Source organism: Dendronephthya gigantea, unplaced genomic scaffold (assembly GCF_004324835.1).
Source record: "Dendronephthya gigantea isolate DGI-Jeju-01 unplaced genomic scaffold, DenGig_1.0 000073F, whole genome shotgun sequence".
Lineage (NCBI taxonomy): Eukaryota > Metazoa > Cnidaria > Anthozoa > Malacalcyonacea > Nephtheidae > Dendronephthya > Dendronephthya gigantea.
Genome location: NW_021163083.1, coordinates 1,176,319 through 1,195,357, shown reverse-complemented (window position 1 = coordinate 1,195,357; position 19,039 = coordinate 1,176,319). Strand labels below are relative to the sequence as shown.

Below are 19,039 nucleotides of genomic sequence, written 5' to 3'. Positions count from 1 at the left end.
TTTCCTCTCCCTCCTCCCCCTCTCCCTTCCTCCCCCTCTTCCTCCCCTCTCCCCCTCCTCCCCCCCCCCCTCTCTTCCCCCCCTTTTTCTTCTCTTTTTTTCTCTTTTTTCTCCCCTGTTTTTTTCCCTCCTTTTTTTCCCCCTTTTTTCCCTCCTCTTTCCCCTCCTTTTTTTCCCCCTTTTTTCTCCCCCTTTTTTTTCTCCCCTTTTTTTTCTCCCTTTTTTCTTCCCCTTTTTTTTCCTTTTTTTTTTCCCCCTTCTTTTTCCCTTTTTTTCCTCCCCTTCTTTCTCCCCTTTTTCCTCCTCCCTTTTCCTTCCCTTTCTTTCCCCTCCCTTTTTTTTCCTTCCTCTCTCCTCTTCCTTCCTTTCCCTCCCTTCTCCCCTTCCCTTCCTTCCTCCCTCTCCTTTTCTCTCCCCTCCTTTCCCTCTCCCCCTCCCCCTCTTCCCTTCTCTCTCCTCTTCCCCTTTCCTTTCCCTTTCTCCCTTCCCTTTTCTTTTCTTTCCTTCTCCTTCCCTTTTCCCCCTTCCCTTTTCCTTCCTTTCCCTTTCTCTTCTCTTTTCTTCCTTCCCTCTTCTCTCCTTTCCCTCCCCCTCCCCTTCTCCCCTTCCCTCCTTTTCCTTCCCCTCTCCTTTTGTTTTTTCCCTTCCCTTTTTTCCCCTTCTTTTTTTCCCCCTTCCCCTTTCCCTCTTCTCTTCCCTTCCCCTTCCTCTTCCTTTCCTTTTCCTCTTTCCCTTCTCTCCTTTTTCCCCTCCCTTTTCTTTTCTTTTTCCTCCCCCTCTCCCTCCTCTTTCCTCCTTCCCCTCCCTTTTCTTCTCTTTCCTCTCCCCTTCTCCCTTTCCTCTCTTTCCCCTCTCCCTCTTTCCTTTCCCCTTCTCTCCTCTTTCTCTTTCCTTCCCCTCTTTCCCCCTTTCTCCCCCTCTCTCCCCCTCTCTTTTCCCTTTCCTCTTTTTTCCCCTCTTCCCCTTCTTCTTTCCTCTTTTTCTTCTTTCCCTCTCCCTCCCCTCTTCTTCCTTTTTTCCCCTTCCCTCCTCTTCCCTTCCCCTCTCCTTCCCTTCTCCTTCCTTTCTCTTTTCCCTCTCTCTTCTCCTTTCCTTTCCCTCTTTCTCCCTCCTCCCTTCTTTCCCCCTTCCTTTTCCTCCCCTCTCCTTCTCCCCTTCTCCTCCCCTCTTTTTTTTCCTCTCCCTTTTTTTTTCTCCCCTCTTTTTTTCCTCCCCCTTTCTTTTTTCTCCCCCCCTTCTTTTTTTCTCCCCTTCTCTTTTCCCCTCTTTTCTTCCTCTCTCTCTCCCTCCCTCCCCTTTTTCCTTCCCCTCTTTCCTCCCCCCTTCTTTCTTTTCTTTTTTCTCTTCCCTTCTTTTTTCTTTCTTCTCTTCCCCCTCTTTCTTCTCTTTTTTTTCCTCCTCCCTTTCTCTCCCCTTTTTCTTCCTCCCCTCTTTCCCCTCTTTCTCTCTCCTTTTCCCCCTTCTTCTCCCCCTTTTTTTCTTTTCCTTTCCTTTTCCTCCTCCTCCCTCCCCCCTTTCTTCCCCCCTTTTTTCTCCCTCTTTTTTCTCCCCTTTTTTTTCTCCCTTTTTCTTCCCCTTTTTTTCCCCTTTTTTTTCCCCTTTTTTTCCTCCCTTTCTTTCTCCTCTTTTTCCTCCTCTCTTTTCCTTCCCTTCTTTCCCCCCCCTTTTCTTTTTCCTCTCTCCCCTCCTTTCCTTTTTTTTTTTTTTCCTCTCCCCTCCTTTCCCTCCCTTTTTTTTTTCTCCTCCCTTTTTTCTCCCCCTTTTTTCTCTCCCTCCCCTTTTTCCCTTTTCTTCTCTTCCTCCCCTCCCCTTTTCTCCCCTTTTTTCCCTTTTTTCTTCTTCCCCTTCCTTCTTTCTTCTCTCCTTTCCTTTTCTCCCTTCTCTTTTCTTCCCCTTTTTTTTCTTTTCCTCTCCCCTTCCCTTTCCTCTCTCTTTCTCCTCTTTTTCCCTCTCTCTCCCATTTCCCCCCCCTTCCCCCTTTTTTCTCTCTCTCTTCTCCCCCTTCTTTCTTCTCCTCCTTTCTCCTTTTCCCTTCCCTCTCTTTTCTCTCTCCTCTCTTTTTTCTTTCCCTTCTCTTCTCCCCCTCTCTCTTTTTTCTCCTCCTTTCTTCCCTCTTTCCCTTCTCTCCTCTCCCTCCCTCTTTCCCTTCTCCTTTTCCTCCTTCTCCCTCCCTCCTCCCTCCCCTCCCTTTTTTTCTTTCCCTCTCCCTCTCCTCTCCTTTCTTCCCTTCTTTCTCCTAACAACTTCTCCCAACCCTTTCTCACATTTCTCCAAATTTTCTCTCAAAATTCTCCCAACATACTTCCTTCCAACTCTCTTCCAACCTTTCCATAACTTCTTTCCCATCATTTTCCCAACATTTCCCTAAACTCTCCTCAATCTTCTCCCAAATATTTCCATAACTTTCTCCTAACTTTCTCCCAACTTTCTCCCTATCTCTTTCCCAACATTTTCCACATCTTTTTTCCAACTGTTTCCTACCTTTTTCCCAACATTTTCCACATATTTCTCCAACTTTTTTCCCAACTCTTTTACAACTCTTTAACAACTTTTTTTCCAACTTTTTCCCAACATTTTCCCCATCCTTTTCCCATCTTTTTCCCATCATTTTCCACATCTTTCTCCACATTTTTTCCCAACTCTTTTACAACTTTTTAACAACTTTTTTCTTAACTCTTTCCCAACTTTTTCCCAGCCTTTTTTCCATGTTTTACCTAACTTTTTCCCCATCTTTTCCCCATCTTTTTCCCAACTTTTTCCTAACATTTTCCACATCTTTTTCTAAATTTTTTTCTAACTTTTTTCCAACTTTTTACAATCTTTTAAAAACTTTTTAACCACTTTTTAACAACTTTTTAACTACTTTTTGCACCTCTCCCCCAACACTTCTTTACACACTTTTTTACAAACTTTTTTACACACTTTTATACACACTTTTATACACACTTTTTTCCAACTTTTTACACCATTTTTAAACTATTTTAACACCATTCTTAGACACTTTTCACAACATTTTTACACACTTTTCACACCATTTTTACACACTTTTTACACACTTTTTTACACTCTTTTTATACACTTTCTTACACCATTTTTACACCTTTTTTACACCTTTTTTACACCTTTTTTACACCTTTTTTATTTTTTACACCTTTTTTACACACTTTTTTACACACTTTTTTACACCAATTTTGCACCAATTTTGCACCAATTTTACACACTTTTTACACACTTTTTACACACTTTTTTACACGCTTTTTACACACTTTTTTACACGTTTTTTACACATTTTTTACGCCTTTTTTACACCATTTCTACACCATTTTTACACCATTTTTTAACACTTTTTTTACACACCATTTTTACACCATTTTTACACCATTTTTACACTATTTTTTAACACCATTTTTATACTATTTTTACACTATATTTTAAAACTATTTTTACACACATTTACACCATTTTTTACACACCTTTTACACACATTTGCACCATTTTACACACTTCTTTACACCATTTTAACACCATTTTTACACCACTTTTACACCATTTTTACAGCATTTTTACATCATTTTTAACACTATTTTTACACACATTTACACCATTTTTTACACACCTTTTACACACATTTGCACCATTTTACACACTTCTTTACACCATTTTAACACCATTTTAACACCATTTTTACACCACTTTTACACCATTTTTACAGCATCTTTACACCATTTTTAACACTATTTTTACACACAATTTTTACACCACTTTTACACACTTTTTTACACCAATTTTACACACCTTTTTACACACTTTTTACACACTTTTTTACACCAATTTCACACACCTTTTTACACACTTTTTACACACTTTTTACACACTTTTTCACACCATTTTTAAATCTATTTTCACACACATTTTCACACAAATTTTTACATTAAATCCTTATCCTAGTGATTTTATCAAGCTCAAAGCATTTACATATTTTTTAAGTTATCTGGATTTTCCTGACCACAAAGAATTTTGTCTTGGGCTACCTGTGTCTATCTTGGACTACCTGTGTCTGCTTCGAAACAGGTAGCCCAACACAAATTAATTCTTCAATAAAAAAAATCTTAAACTTCCTATATTAACATTTTTTAACTTCCTTTGATTCTCTCAAATTTTTTTAAAAAAAAAGTCTTTTGTCTTGGGCTAATGTGCCTGTCTTGGGCTACCTGTGTCGGTCTTGGGCTACCTGTGTCTCACTTTACAAATTAGCCTAAGACATAGGAGATTTGTTAAAAAGTGGTTTAAAAGTTGTTAAAAAGTGGTTAAAATGTTGTTGAAAAGTTTGTTGTCCAAAGTGAATCTCGAAAAAAAAGTGATTCCGATTCCGAATCAGAACTGAACAGTGAGTGAACTATACGAAAATCAGAACTGAACTGTGTGTGAACAGTGAGTCAACTGTACGAAAATCAGAACTGAAATGTTAGTGAACTATACAAAAATCAGAACTGAACTGTATTGAACTGTACGAAAATCAGAACTGTGTGAGCTGTACGAAAATCAGAACTGAACTGTGAGTGAACTATACAAAAATCAGAACTGAACTGTGAGTGAACTATACAAAAATCAGAACTGAACTAATTATGACGTCACTTCCGGGGGGCATCGCTTATTTATCTTCTTCCTTACACTTTGAATCCTTCCGAGAATGAATCTCGGGAAAAAAGTGATTCCGAATCCGAATGTGGAGAAAAAAAGTGAATCCAAAAATGAATCTCGAGAAAAACTGAATCCAAAAATGAATCTCGGGAAAAAAGTGAATCCAAATAGGAATCTCGAGAAAAAAGTGAATCCTTCCGAGAATGAATCTCGGGAAAAAGTGAACCCAAAAATGAATCTCGAGAAAAAAGTGAATCTTCCGAGAATGAATCTCGAGAAAAGTGAATCCAAAAATGAATCTCAAGAAAAAGTGAATCCAAAAATGAATCTGGGGAAAAAGTGAATCCAAAAATGAATCTCGAGAAAAAAGTGAATCCAAAAATGAATCTCGGGAAAAAGTGAATCCAAAAATGAATCTCAAGAAAAAAGTGAATCCTTCCGAGAATGAATCTCGAGAAAAAGTGAATCCAAAAATGAATCTCGAGAAAAAGTGAACCCAAAAATGAATCTCGAGAAAAAAGTGAATCCTTCCGAGAATGAATCTCGAGAAAAAGTGAACTAAAAAATGAATCTTGGGAAAAAGTGAATCCAAAAATGAATCTCGAGAAAAAAGTGAATCCAAAAATGAATCTCGGGAAAAAGTGAATCCAAAAATGAATCTCGAGAAAAAAGTGAATCCTTCCGAGAATGAATCTCGAGAAAAAAGTGAATCCAAAAATGAATCTTGGGAAAAAGTGAATCCAAAAATGAATCTCGAGAAAAAAGTGAATCCTTCTGAGAATGAATCTCGAGAAAAAGTGAATCCAAAAATGAATCTCGAGAAAAAGTGAATCCAAAAATGAATCTCGGGAAAAAGTGAATCCAAAAATGAATCTCGAGAAAAAAGTGAATCCTTCCGAATCTCGGGAAAAAAGTGAATCCTTCCGAATCTCGGGAAAAAATCAGTTCGGGTGCGGGAAGTCTTGAAAATTAGGCGTGGGTGCGACTTACAATTCGAGAGAAAGTTGCCAGTCTGAGAAGGCCGTTTCCGACGATCTAGAGGACCCAATCTTCGAAAATCTTTCTCTCGGCGCCAACCATGGTGGCGCCTCGTAGATTTCAATAATTTCCGAAATATATATCAAAATCTCGCTTTCAGTTTTATGCAGTCGGGTTTGCGTAATAAATATATAACTGTCTCACAGCCTATCAAAAAGAGCTATAATTGCATTTGGTTGCCACGCCCTTTTCCGCGTATTTGTTGCTGGTCACGCCCTTTGGTAGGGCAAATTTGCTTCACACCCCCCCAACGCTTAGGGTCAAGTTACGCCCCTGAGCAAGCGTAGCAAGCGTAGCAGTCGTAGCAAGCGTAGCAAGCGTAGCAAGCGTAGCAAGCGTAGCAGCCGTAGCAAGCGTAGCAGCCGTAGCAAGCGTAGCAGCGTAGCAAGCGTAGCAAGCGTAGCAAGCGTAGCAAGCGTAGCAAGCGTAGCAAGCGTAGCAAGCGTAGCAAGCGTAGCAAGCGTAGCAAGCGTAGCAAGCGTAGCAAGCGTAGCAAGCGTAGCAAGCGTAGCAAGCGTAGCAAGCGTAGCAAGCGTAGCAAGCGTAGCAAGCGTAGCAAGCGTAGCAAGCGTAGCAAGCGTAGCAAGCGTAGCAAGCGTAGCAAGCGTAGCAAGCGTAGCAAGCGTAGCAAGCGTAGCAAGCGTAGCAAGCGTAGCAAGCGTAGCAAGCGTAGCAAGCGTAGCAAGCGTAGCAAGCGTAGCAAGCGTAGCAAGCGTAGCAAGCGTAGCAAGCGTAGCAAGCGTAGCAAGCGTAGCAAGCGTAGCAAGCGTAGCAAGCGTAGCAAGCGTAGCAAGCGTAGCAAGCGTAGCAAGCGTAGCAAGCGTAGCAAGCGTAGCAAGCGTAGCAAGCGTAGCAAACGTAGCAAGCGTAGCAAGCGTAGCAAGCGTAGCAAGCGTAGCAAGCGTAGCAAGCGTAGCAAGCGTAGCAAGCGTAGCAAGCGTAGCAAGCGTAGCAAGCGTAGCAAGCGTAGCAAGCGTAGCAAGCGTAGCAAGCGTAGCAAGCGTAGCAAGCGTAGCAAGCGTAGCAAGCGTAGCAAGCGTAGCAAGCGTAGCAAGCGTAGCAAGCGTAGCAAGCGTAGCAAGCGTAGCAAGCGTAGCAAGCGTAGCAAGCGTAGCAAGCGTAGCAAGCGTAGCAAGCGTAGCAAGCGTAGCAAGCGTAGCAAGCGTAGCAAGCGTAGCAAGCGTAGCAAGCGTAGCAAGCGTAGCAAGCGTAGCAAGCGTAGCAAGCGTAGCAAGCGTAGCAAGCGTAGCAAGCGTAGCAGTCGTAGCAAGCGGAGCAAGCGTAGCAAGCGGAGCAGTCGTAGCAAGCGTAGCAAGCGTAGCAAGCGGAGCAAGCGTAGCAAGCGTAGCAAGCGTAGCAAGCGTAGCAAGCGTAGCAAGCGTAGCAAGCGTAGCAAGCGTAGCAAGCGTAGCAGTCGTAGCAGTCGTAGCAGTCGTAGCAAGCGTAGCAGTCGTAGCAAGCCTAGCAAGCGTAGCAGTTGTAGCACACTTTGGTTTGCTTTTTGTTTTTATTTTTCAATGTGAGAATTGAACAAGAGCAGCGTGGCCCCTTACCTCCAAAAGCAAGATGGCTGCGGCATGTGCTTGATTCAGGATTTTGGTCGCAAATGCTCTGGTATGTGAAACTCAAATAACTCGCAAAAAATAGATCGGACTAGTTTTCAATAATAGAGTTCATTTTTACATGACTTATGTTTCTCATTTTAGTTACGTTTCTCGTGTGGTAACCAAGCGAACACCAAAGATTATGTATTGTTTGCATGCCGCAAGTTATTAAAGGTGCAGACAGTCAGTATACATTCAACAATGCAAAGGCTAAAAGCTAACATCCTTGAAAAGATAGCCGAGGAAAAAGACCCGGTTTGTTTTCTTTCATTTTTCTATTTACATAAAAAAAATTCCGAATGAAATAAAGTATTAAATGGCGCCATATACACAGTGTTCGATTTCCTTGGATTTAACATTCACAGATTTTGCTGATCTCTTTTAAGATTCTTACATGGCTGCACCCTAAAGTTACTGTCAAGAACATCGAAGGGATGAAGGTTCCAGGCATTGCGCTACTGTCAACTGCTGTCGACAGTTTTGTCGATATTTCACATACAGTGAGTAACACGTACAGTTTTGGAGTCTAACACGGTCTTTTGACTGCATTTCACAAAATGTTTGTTGTTTTAATAGGAATTCAAATAATTGCAAAGTACGCTTGTACGGGAGCCGGGGACAATAGGGATATACTTCGGCAAAGACAGGGAATGCACCTTGGAGCAAATGATTAAAAGGAAACAGGTTTGCCAGAAAAGAGCATACCGAATTTTTCTGGGGAAACTGATGCCATTCACGCAACATATGATAGTGTATGGTAAGAAAGTTTTAAATAAAGTTTCTGTGCAATTCTTTCTGGTTCGAAGTTTAGGCTTGTTTTGTATCTTGAATGTAATCGTTGTTCTAACAATATTACTCATAAGCTAGTGGAATTCGGGATGATGCCCCCAATGAGAGTGATATGGAAGAAATCAACAATCCAGCAACAACAATATCGGACGAAGGTTGCGAAAGCTTGGACACTCTCGAAAACGAGTTGAGGATAAAGTTAGAAGGTATACAGAAATAACAGAATCAGATGAGGATTACTATTTGAGTATTTCATCAGCATATTAAATGTTTTGAAACCTTTAATAACACATTTGTATAGCATTTAAAAATATTCATGTCATGCAATATCGCGAAAATACAACTGCACCTACAGAAAGTGAAGAGGAGCTCAACTTCAGTTTTACAGAGGTATGCAGGCTTACTCAGTTAGGAGATTGTATGAGCAGTTTAACGACTTGTCTAATCTGTGTTTCACTGTGTATCCTTGACTATTCAAATAGAAACTTACACCGAACACAAAGGCTAGATATAACAACCTGACTCCAAGAAAAAGGAAAACATTTGCTTGGGTATGTCATTTTAAAAATATCAAAACGAATTACTAACGAGTTTTGATGCTTTTGTAGTTTTTTTAATTTTCTTTAACAATGTTATAAAGTTTTAAGCGTTACCAATTTTTCTTTGATTAATTTACAGGCCATTGAAGTCGCGCAAAAAATAATAAAGAGACCCGTTTACTTATTCAGCTTGCATGCAAATATTTATGCTCGTTACTACAGTTGCGTGCACTTGACTTAATGCAATACTTGTTGCTGCCCGGCATACAATTCATTTACGTTATTTTGCTCTTTCCAATTATCTTAGATCACAATACAACAGATGTGAGAACTTCCCAAGACAAAATTCCCGATTCAACCCCAATAGCAACTGGCGATCAAAACGTCTGCGAGCAAGCAAATGAAATGCCTGCAAGAGGTAAACGATATACGATGTGTCTTGTGTGGTTTGCAAGTACGATTATATAAATTACTGTATATATAATATATATATATATAACATAAATATGTCTATGCCTTTTAACTAATTACAGGTGAATCGCACACCAGAAAGCGATTATTTGCAGAAGGTGCTATTGGCGTTCTTCCTCGGAGTAAGTAAAAGAAATTCTGATTAACAAGTGTGTCTGTCCAAATCCATGGACTTTTTGCATCAACATTTTCATGAGCATATTTTCTTTTTTTAAATCACATATAGGCTCTACATGATCTGATAATAAAAGTGTTGGGACAACTGCTGGGACGAGTGGATTATCATGTCCTCCGAATTCCGGCAAAATTAAAGTATACAAATGGTGTTCATGCAAAGAGGTAAATCATACATCTAGTTTTATGACGTACTTATACAATTTTTCAATATCAGCATAATTTTCCCACTGTTTGGACGAGACGGTAACTTTCGGACGGGAAACTTGTGTGTCTCCGAATTCATATTGGACCAGTGCAATTCCAGTCTAAGTCCTTTTTATTCATGCATGATACCAGCATTAAAGGAAAATACATTATCATCATTGATCAGTTTATTTACATTTGTTTTCCTCCTAAGTTCTCTTACCGGCTAGAACTTCTGAACTTTGTGTCACACAGTTCTGAATTAAGAGCAAGTTGCACGATGTATATACAATGTATATACAATGATGTATATACCATAATCGTTCCAGGAAAGAGATAAAGAATCGTAGGACATGATGCTGATATGTGAAACCACAAACAAGAAGAACGTATGTATAAAATAGTACATATAGACTAGATTCAATTTTGCATCGTGCTCAAATGCAGTAAAACAGTTAAGCTCGCATATATTTTCTCAGTACCGAGAGTTTCTTGTCCGAGAACCTTATGTACGAGAAATTTATAAAAGCAATCTTATGTTGTCTGGTTGAGGTTTCTATGTTCATTCCACTATCTGTAAAATAAACGATACTACATCTCGTATCCCACTAATAGTTTCCTTAAAACTGAATGTCGGTCAATAACTGTTTATTTTTCAACCATAACTATAGTGTCCAGGTAAAGGCTACTACCATCAGGAGTGCCTAGGAATTGAAAGAGTACCTAAAGGAAAGTGGTAAGTCAATACATTTACAGTTATATTAATACTTCAACGTCCTATAAATATGATTGACGTTCTAACAAGTTTTTTTTTTAATTATAGGCTGTGCGACTTCTGCAAACAGAAATCTAGAAAATAATTTAATTGCAAACATTGAACAACGAATAAACCATCCAATTGCTTTCTAAAGATATGAAAAGTTATGAACACTAGATCCAATAAATAATACTACGTATAACAATACGTGTATAATGGCTGTTTTGCCCTATCTCAGGGCTCGTCAGCATGCCTAGGAAACATTAAGTATTGCAATAATTATTAGCAGCATCAATGAATCCGACATGGACAGCCTGACCCATTTATTGCACGAGTCTGGGGGTTTTAAATCAGAGTTTTCCTTCTCCTAGGTGGACTGTCTTCCAAGACTGACGAGCTCCAGCTACCCAACGTGTCTCGAAGCTACGTCGTGTTGCTTTTTTACTATTTCCTCATTTTGATAGAAATCCATCAAAAAGTTATTAAAATAGTGTGTGGAAAAATTTTGCATCGTCGAGCTTCGTAACCATCGCACATTCTTTCAGTTGTTTTCGGACTCTTGATAGCTTGTTTTTATCGTGTTCAACTGAGACAAAAGATTTATGTTGTGATATTCACAAAGGGGTGACTTGTGAGGATTGCTTGCTGTGTGAAATCTGTCACCTAAAACATATCTCCTGGATGTGCCTGTCAATGGATGAATCATGCTACCATCCTCCACCTGTATCATATCATTGTCACTTTTTCTGTATTCTGCTGTTGTCAGCATAGGGACACTCATTTCCTAGAAGTGTCATGACGACAAAATTAATAATTTATTTGTTCCATTTTATGGGTTTTCAGAATATTCTAAACTGTTTTCAAGTCATATCTTAAGTTAGCCTTGACTGAATAAAAATGTTTTATAAAAATGTTGCAGGGCAATGAACGTGCACAATACACCAGTGATATGTAGATTTTTCGTAAACGATACCTTTGATGGTGGTTTATCCAACGATGGTACCTCAAAACACCCTCTGTCACCTTTCCATAGCTATTCGGTCATTTCTTTACTGACCCAGCACTCTAAGTGCCTGACAAACCCACAAGCCGTGTCGCAAAGAAAAACAAGAGGAATATGCTTAAATGATAAATAGAGATCGGCGGCATCTCTTACTGACTCCTGGAAAGTCAGAAACTTTGAAGCTGCGGTTACCTGAAAGGAAAGGACACCCAAAAGAATTATTTTTTAGAACACCCAGAGTAAAAATTCTATAAATGTAAATTTCATAAATGCTCTAAATGGTATATCACTGTATACGTCTCAGACTAGAGCTACGGTTGTCTAAGAAAACAAGATGATAAATGCCCTGTTACAGGGTGCAATTTTTCTTGCAACTTGCAATGCAATTCTGCTCTTGAGAGATGTTAATTAGTGTCAGTGAAGATGTTCGATATGTTGAGAGAACAATACGAAATATAAGTTGTACTTTCGTAATTTACACGTCTCAAAAGTAGAGTTGCATTGCAGGTGAAATATTTCTATACTTACGCTATGGCGACAAACAATGTGGTAGAAACTACCAATATGCCCTGGCACTTTTGTGAAGCCATGGCAAGGACATGAACCAACCAGGAAGGTTTCATACAATGACCGCAAATCAATGAGCATTCTAAGCCCTGCCCACCGGAAGTGACGTCATAATTAGATTAAGTGGGCGTGTCTGACCACGCCCATCGAAAAATTAGAAATCAAAAGTCAAAGCGTAAGGAAGTAGCAAAATAAGCCCCGCCCACCAGAAGTGACATCATAATTAGATTAAGTGGGCGTGTCTGACCACGCCCATCGAAAAACCGGAAGTCAAAAGTCAAAGTGTAAAGAAGTAGCGAAATAAGCCCCGCCCAATGGAAGTGACGTCATAATTAGATTAAGTGGACGTGTCTGATCACACCTATCGAAAAACCGGCAGTCAAAAGTCAAAGCATAAGGAAGTAGAGAAATAAGCCCCGCCCACAATAAGTGACGTCATAATTCGATTGAGTGAGCGTTTCTGACCACGCCCATCGAAAAACCGGAAGTCAAAAGTCAAAGCGTAAGGAAGTAGCAAAATAAGCCCCGCCCACCGGAATAGACGTCATAATTAGATTAAGTGTGCGTGTCTGACCGCGCCCATCGAAAAACCGGTAGTCAAAAGTCAAAGTGTAAGGAAGTAGCAAAATAAGCCCCGCCCAGCAGAAGTGACGTCATAATTAGATTAAGTGGGCGTGTCTGACCACGCCCATCGAAAAACCGGAAGTCAAAAGTCAAAGCATAAGGAAGTAGCGAAATAATTCCCACCCACCGAAAGTGACGTCATAATTAGATTAAATGGGCGTGTCTGACCATGCCCATCGAAAAACCGGACGTCAAAAGTCAAAGCGAAAGGAAGTAGCGAAATAAGCCCCGCCCACCAGAAGTGACATCATAATTAGATTAAGTGGGCGTGTGTGACCACGTCTATCGAAAAACCGGAAGTCAAAAGTCAAAGCGTAAGGAAATAGCGAAATAAGCCCCGCCCACCGGAAGTGATGTCAAAATTAGATTAAGTGGGCGTTTCTTACCACGCCCATCGAAAAACCGGAAGTCAAAAGTCAAAGGGTAAGGAAATAACGAAATAAGCCTTGCCTACCGGAAGTGACGTCATAATTAGATTTAGTGGGCGTGTCTGACCACGCCTATCGAAAAAACGGAAGTCAAAAGTCAAAGCGTAAGGAAGTAGCGAAATAAGCCCCGCTTACCGGAAATGACGTCATAATTAGATTAAGTGGGCGTGTCTGACCACACTATCAAAAAACCGGAAGTCAAAAGTCAAAGCGTAAGGAAGTAGCGAAATAAGCCCCGCCCACCAGAAGTGACATCATAATTAGATTAAGTGGGCGTGTCTGACCACGCCCATCGAAAAACCAGAATGTAAAAGTCAAAGCGTAAGGAAGTATCGAAATGAGCCCCGCTCACCAGAAGTGACATTATAATTAGATTAAGTGGGCGTGTCTGACCACGCCTATCGAAAAACCGGAAGTCAAAAGTCAAAGCGTAAGGAAGTAGCGAAATAAGCCCCGCAGACCGGAAGTGACGTAATAATTAGATTAAGTGGGCATGTCTGACCACGCCCACCAAAAAACCGGAAGTCAAAAGTCAAATTGTAAGGAAGTAGCGAAATAAGTCCCGCCCACCGAAAATGACGTAATAATTAGATTAAGTGGGGGTGTCTGACCACGCCCATCGAAAAACCGGAAGTCAAAAGTCAAAGCGTAAGGAAGTAGCGAAAAAAACCCGCCCACCGGAAGTGACGTCATAATTAGATTAAGTGAGCGTGTCTGACCACGCCCATCGAAAAACCGGAAGTCAAAAGTCAAAGCGTAAGGAAGTAGCGAAATAAGCCCCACCCGTTGGAATTGACATCATAATTAGATTAAGTGGGCGTGTCTGACCACGCCCATCGAAAAATCGGAAGTCAAGAGTAAAAGCGTAAGGAAGTAGCAAAATAAGCCCCGCCTAGCGAAAGTGACGTCATAATTTGACGTCATAGTTCAGTCTAAAAACCATGACCAGCCGACAATTTAAGAAAGAAATTCTCAATCTTTCAAGAGCACTGAGTAATGTCGTCGAGTAGAAAAGAATATTATGCTAGTAGAGATGCCTCTAAAGTGTATTTGTTGGGTTCTTTCCCTCGATGGAGAGCGTTTAAGGAGCAGCATAAATTGAGAACAGACAAGGATGTGGCGGATATGCTTCTTGACAGCTATCTTGCGATGAATCGTATAGTTTGGTAAGTATAAAATGATAAAACCTCTGACCTTTTTTGTGTGTTATTTGTTTACTTCATAATGCTTTTTATGTATGTGTTGAACTCACTTTAGCAATGCAGAGACGCAAACCGAAACGGTAATGGAATCAAGGGATATGCCGCCAAGTACACCTTCCAAATATTTTTCTTCTCCCAGTAAGAACATATGTTTTAAAGTGCTGCTCCAAAAACGTAAACATTTATTATTTTTTAAAATATTCGCATAAAACATTCGTATGAAATATTTTATAGTTAAAACCTCAACGCCAAGCGCGCACTCAAATCCGCGTCCATTGTCTGCTTTGTCGGATTTAGAACATCATATTCTATCAGGTAATTTGAAACTTATTGTGATTACTGAGTTTATAATTTGAAACCCATACATGCAAAGTTTCGCGCAGAGAGTATTACTTTTTTAATACGCAATATGTGTTTATATCTCAGGTCGGGTCAGAGTGTGATTTCTGACAGTCGAACATTGACAGCCAAAGATGATAGTTCTGATGATGAAAGTGATGATGATAATGACAATTTTGGTGAACACACTATCCAGGCAGACCAGGTTTTGTCGGACTATTCTCTTGAGTAAGTGATGATGCAAAACCTCAATAATAATCTTTGTGACATTCCTACTGTAATGCTTATTGATTTAAAACATAAATATACACATTATATATCACTGAATATGGCATAAAATATTTCGTCCAATAATATCTCTTACTGCCATTTTACTGTAGTGTATGTCCCCCGGGTTTTGACGTGCCATTACTGGATGACTTGCTCAATGTGACAATCCGTGAACATGATGGAGATGAGCCCACAGAAGATGTTGGAACCCAACAACAACAACAGCAGCAACATAAGACGACTCAACCAGAATACATCTCTACTGTGGAAGAAGTCAGTCCTGAAGATGCAATCAAGAAGGAAAAGTGTATTGTGTTTACAGACACTCTTATAGCTTTGATAACATCATTACATGGGAGTGTTTGTAAACGACAAGGATGTGGCCGTGTGTTGAGCTATAAGAAAACATATGTTGGAACATGCCTGGTCGTATCCTGGGGGTGTAGGTCTGGTCATGTTGGAGGCAGATGGGCAGCTCAACCCTATTGCAACAAGATTAGAGCAGGCAACCTTGTGCTTGCTTCTGATTTGTTGTTGTCTGGCAATTCCTACACCAAGGTGGGGTTGAGTTCAACTTCTATTATCTGCAGTATTTCTCATCAATATTATTCAATCAGTATCAGAAGTTGTACATCATCCCTGCCATTAATGACTACTGGGAAGAACACAAACAGAAATGTTGGAAAGAAAGAGAGAACAAAGAGGTTATATTGAGTGGTGATGGAAGAAATGACTCGCCTGGCCATAGTGCACAATAATGTACTTACAGCTTGGCTGATACCAATGATCGTGCCATACTGCAAATGAATGTGGTTGATGTCAGAGAAGCTGCTGGTAAGAGCAATAATATGGAGAGGATTGGGTTTGAAAGAGGGATGGACACACTGTTTGCATCACCAATAGTTATGAAGGAGGTGGTAACTGATGGTCATATTGAAATTGCTGCATTGATGAGTAAGTATCTACATTATAACAATATGGCAATTCCTGAAACTCTAATTGTTCAACCTGTTATAATCAATATTGTCAGACTTTCAATAATTTAACAACTTCATTTGCAGATTGATTACAATGTTATATAATTAATTGTGTTTACCCTTTAAAAGACAGTAAGGGAATATTTACAACATGCATTTGTTTATTAATTAAGCATTATTGCATTTTTTAGAAAGGGAAGAGAAATATAAGGAGGTCACACATCAGAATGATGTGTGGCATGGAGCAAAGAACATTGCAAAGAAAATCACTACTGTAAGTGTTGAAGATATCAACCAGCAATTAGTTAAAAAACTTTCTTTATTTAGAATTGATTTTATTCTTTAGGCTGCTAAATCTAAAGACAATGCAGATTTGACCTTTTGGGCACCATCAATAAGGAACCATTTTTGGTATTGTTCAAAAACATGTGCTAATGACTCAAAAAATCTCAAAGTAAGATTCACATTGAAGTACTACTGGTTTTTGCAGCAATACTTATCTAGTTCGTGCAAACTGTACATACATGTGTTAATATGTAGTCACTTTATGTTGTATTTTTTATATTTTTTAATAGGATAAATGGATTGGTATTTTACACCATGTTGTTGATGAGCATGAGTGGGTGTTGAAGGAAGGTGTAAATGGTGGAAAATGTGAACATGATCCTCTTAATTAAAGTGAGAGAAAGAAGCCATGGCTTAAGAAAGAGTCTTCTGCCCATAAAGCACTGGCAAAGATCATTCTGGACACTCGCTTTTTAAACACTTTGGTGTATTATGTTAACTTCAGGTAACAAATGAGATTGGATATTTGAAAATTTCAGATAAGTTATATCATCTCAAAGTTTGAAATATTTTTTAGGCACACAGGATTTTTAGAGTCCTTTCATAATGTAATTTTGATGTATGCTTCAAAGCGCCATGCCTATTCGTAAGTATATGACATGTTATTACAAAGGTAACAGCTAATAAAACTCCTATCATGGTTGATTTCCATGCAAGGAAACATTGTTAATAAAAGAATGTTGATGTTTGTTGTATCTTCAGATACTCAGTATACCAAGCTAGAAACCAGCTTGCTGCCTTGGACTTTAACCACCACAGAGGCCGAGCACCAGCAACTACAGCTGATGGGAAAGAAAGGTACTGGTATTGAAATTTTTGCCTTAGTGTTCCCATCCTAAGTGTGAACAACTTTTCAAGTCCTGTGCATTCTTATAGTGTAATGGTACTCATATTGTATGGAATTGTAAAGTTTTTTTTTTATTAGGTACGGTCGGAAGTTCAGTAAGCGTACACAACAGTGGTGCCGTGTTCGTGTTCTTGTACCAAAAGAATTTAGTTACATTCCTGAACTGATGCAGAAGGTTTTTATAAAGAGGATCACATCAAAAGGGAATGTAAACAAAAGACTTGGTATTCCAAGTAATGATCCTAGACAAATTGCACCCAATATTGCCCCTGTTCCTCCTCCATCAGTACAGACACTTGTCGACACACATAAAACAAGATTTTAATGGTTGTGTGCAAAATAAAGTTACTTTGGGTAGGTGGAGCTCATTAGCCATGGTAGGCAGTGCAGTTCACCTAACAGAAGGAAAACTCTAATTTCACACCCCCAGACCCTAGGTCAGGCTGTCCATGTCAGAATCATTGATGTTATCATCATTTCATTTGTGTTTCCTAGGCATGCTGACGAGCTCTGATATAGAGCGAAACAACCATAAATTTAAGAGCCCATTATCAATGAAATATGACACATAATATCTTAAATGGAATGTTTTATTAAATTATTATGATATATGTATAGGGTGTCCCAAAAAACTAAACACTTTGAAATTGGAAAATTAGCATTTAGGTTGATGCTAATCATGCACATGGACAATTACAACAACTAAATCAGCATTACAATGTATGAAGACTAAAATGAAAAATTTACCCAGCTATATATTTTATTACCTTGCTGGCTCAGACCAATTCTAAAAATGTTCACTTGCATTGTATAAATATAATATAATATATATAATATAATATAATATAATATAATATAATATAATATAATATAATATAATATAATATAATATAATATAATATAATATAATATAATATAATATAATATAATAATATACTTTATGTTCTTGAGCATTAATATTTTTTGGGCCTGCTATAACATCAGACCAAAAACATATTTTTGCCCACAAACATCGATTGTGGTTTATTTTGGTCTAATTCCCCCCCCCCCCACATCTTCGTTCTCAGGTTTTTGGAGTACAGGAGATGCCCTCCCCCTTGACAGTGGTCTATCCCCGCGGCCCTGACCATGAGGACCTATTACGTGCTAATCACAATGCCAGATATTTCCTATTTATTACGTAAATTACGTAATGATTCCACAACCATCTTTTTAAAATTCTTTTACGACAGTGTTCTGGGAATCGAACCCAGAAGCCACAAACGCGTTTTTATCACTATCAAACAACACGTTTTGGTTTGGCCCCAGGCCTGGACACTCTTTTTTAAAGCCAAACGAAAAGGAGGGAAACCGGAGTGCCCGGTGAAAAACCCTCCAAAGGTAACCTGAATTTCAGGTTACCTGACCGGCGGTCCGAATTTGGTATTTTTATTAGAAATCGTTCGCAATGACATGCACTTCAGTTTTTATCTATAATTCATCGTTTCAGCTCCGCTAATTTCAAACCGAATCCCAGGAATTGCCATGCAATTCTTGATCCTCGTTAATTCGATTCTTCTGGTGGTCTAACCTGCGGAGAGCGCGCATATTTAGAGCGCCCAAAACATCATGCTCTTAGACATTCAACTGCGCTTCGTCCGACAATGGCAACGAAAATTATTTCCGAATTATTCAAATGTTCATTTTATGATAAAAAAATACTTTTTCACGACTTGCATGCTTTATCATATCAAACTGATGTAGACAATAACACTTTTCTTCTACCCCTTTTTTAAGACATGCCTCATGCACTGTTTTTATTTTTATTTTATACGTTCTGGATTACGGTTGACCGAATATGAAGGAAATAAACGTAATCGGGCTGAACATGCAACTTACTCAATATAGCTAATCAATAATGTCCCCTTACCTTTAAATTTTCGTAACGTATAATTACCTTTGGTAAACAATGTATCGAATTTCACTTGCTTCTTTGCTCCACTCCAAACAGTTATGTTCTTCTTCAACAGCATCTCGACGGTTGGGCGTGTAAGAAATTAAACAACATAGTAAGTGTGTCAAAATGCAAAGGGTTTTCTTTAAAGGGTTGGCTTTTCAGGCAAGAGAGTACTATACAATATTAAACCTACAGTTTAAACATTATACCTCGAGATACCCCCCACTATAAGTCCAGTTATCATGCAATGCAATATGGGAGGTATATTTTCTCCTCTTATACAAATTTCATCAAGTTAGTCA

The 19,039-nt window shown here is 39.2% G+C and overlaps 1 protein-coding gene, 1 long non-coding RNA gene and 1 pseudogene across 6 annotated transcripts; 2 read left to right on the top strand and 1 right to left on the bottom strand.

Moving 5' to 3' along the window:
• Positions 1–525: 525 nt before the first annotated feature.
• Positions 526–4,648, bottom strand: LOC114531583 (annotated as a pseudogene).
• A 2,473-nt stretch (positions 4,649–7,121) lies between these two features.
• LOC114531634 lies at positions 7,122–10,410 on the top strand. 2 transcript variants are annotated; one of them, XR_003687858.1, is made up of 13 exons: positions 7,122–7,293; positions 7,386–7,538; positions 7,670–7,783; positions 7,860–8,040; positions 8,147–8,278; positions 8,374–8,462; positions 8,555–8,623; positions 8,919–9,029; positions 9,145–9,204; positions 9,309–9,421; positions 9,772–9,831; positions 10,114–10,178; positions 10,266–10,410. It is a non-coding gene; the product is annotated as an uncharacterized LOC114531634 (long non-coding RNA). The 2 variants fall into 2 exon arrangements; XR_003687859.1 differs by lacking the exons at positions 8,919–9,029; positions 9,145–9,204; positions 9,309–9,421; ... (1 more) ...; positions 10,114–10,178; positions 10,266–10,410 and adding an exon at positions 8,751–8,787.
• A 3,906-nt stretch (positions 10,411–14,316) lies between these two features.
• LOC114531671 lies at positions 14,317–17,588 on the top strand. 4 transcript variants are annotated; one of them, XR_003687866.1, is made up of 9 exons: positions 14,317–14,338; positions 14,450–14,590; positions 14,743–15,586; positions 15,801–15,883; positions 15,956–16,063; positions 16,185–16,399; positions 16,472–16,540; positions 16,657–16,752; positions 16,880–17,588. XR_003687866.1 is itself a non-coding variant. In XM_028553287.1 (6 exons), the coding sequence occupies exons 3-6, from the start codon at positions 15,436–15,438 to the stop codon at positions 16,284–16,286; spliced, it is 444 nt and encodes a 147-aa protein (XP_028409088.1). In that variant the 5' UTR covers positions 14,317–14,338; positions 14,450–14,590; positions 14,743–15,435; the 3' UTR covers positions 16,287–16,463. The 4 variants fall into 4 exon arrangements, 1 of the variants encoding a protein (XP_028409088.1); XR_003687865.1 differs by lacking the exon at positions 16,472–16,540 and having other exon boundaries at positions 16,678–16,752; positions 16,880–17,155; positions 17,297–17,586; XR_003687864.1 differs by lacking the exon at positions 16,472–16,540 and having other exon boundaries at positions 16,678–16,752; positions 16,880–17,587.
• Positions 17,589–19,039: the final 1,451 nt, after the last annotated feature.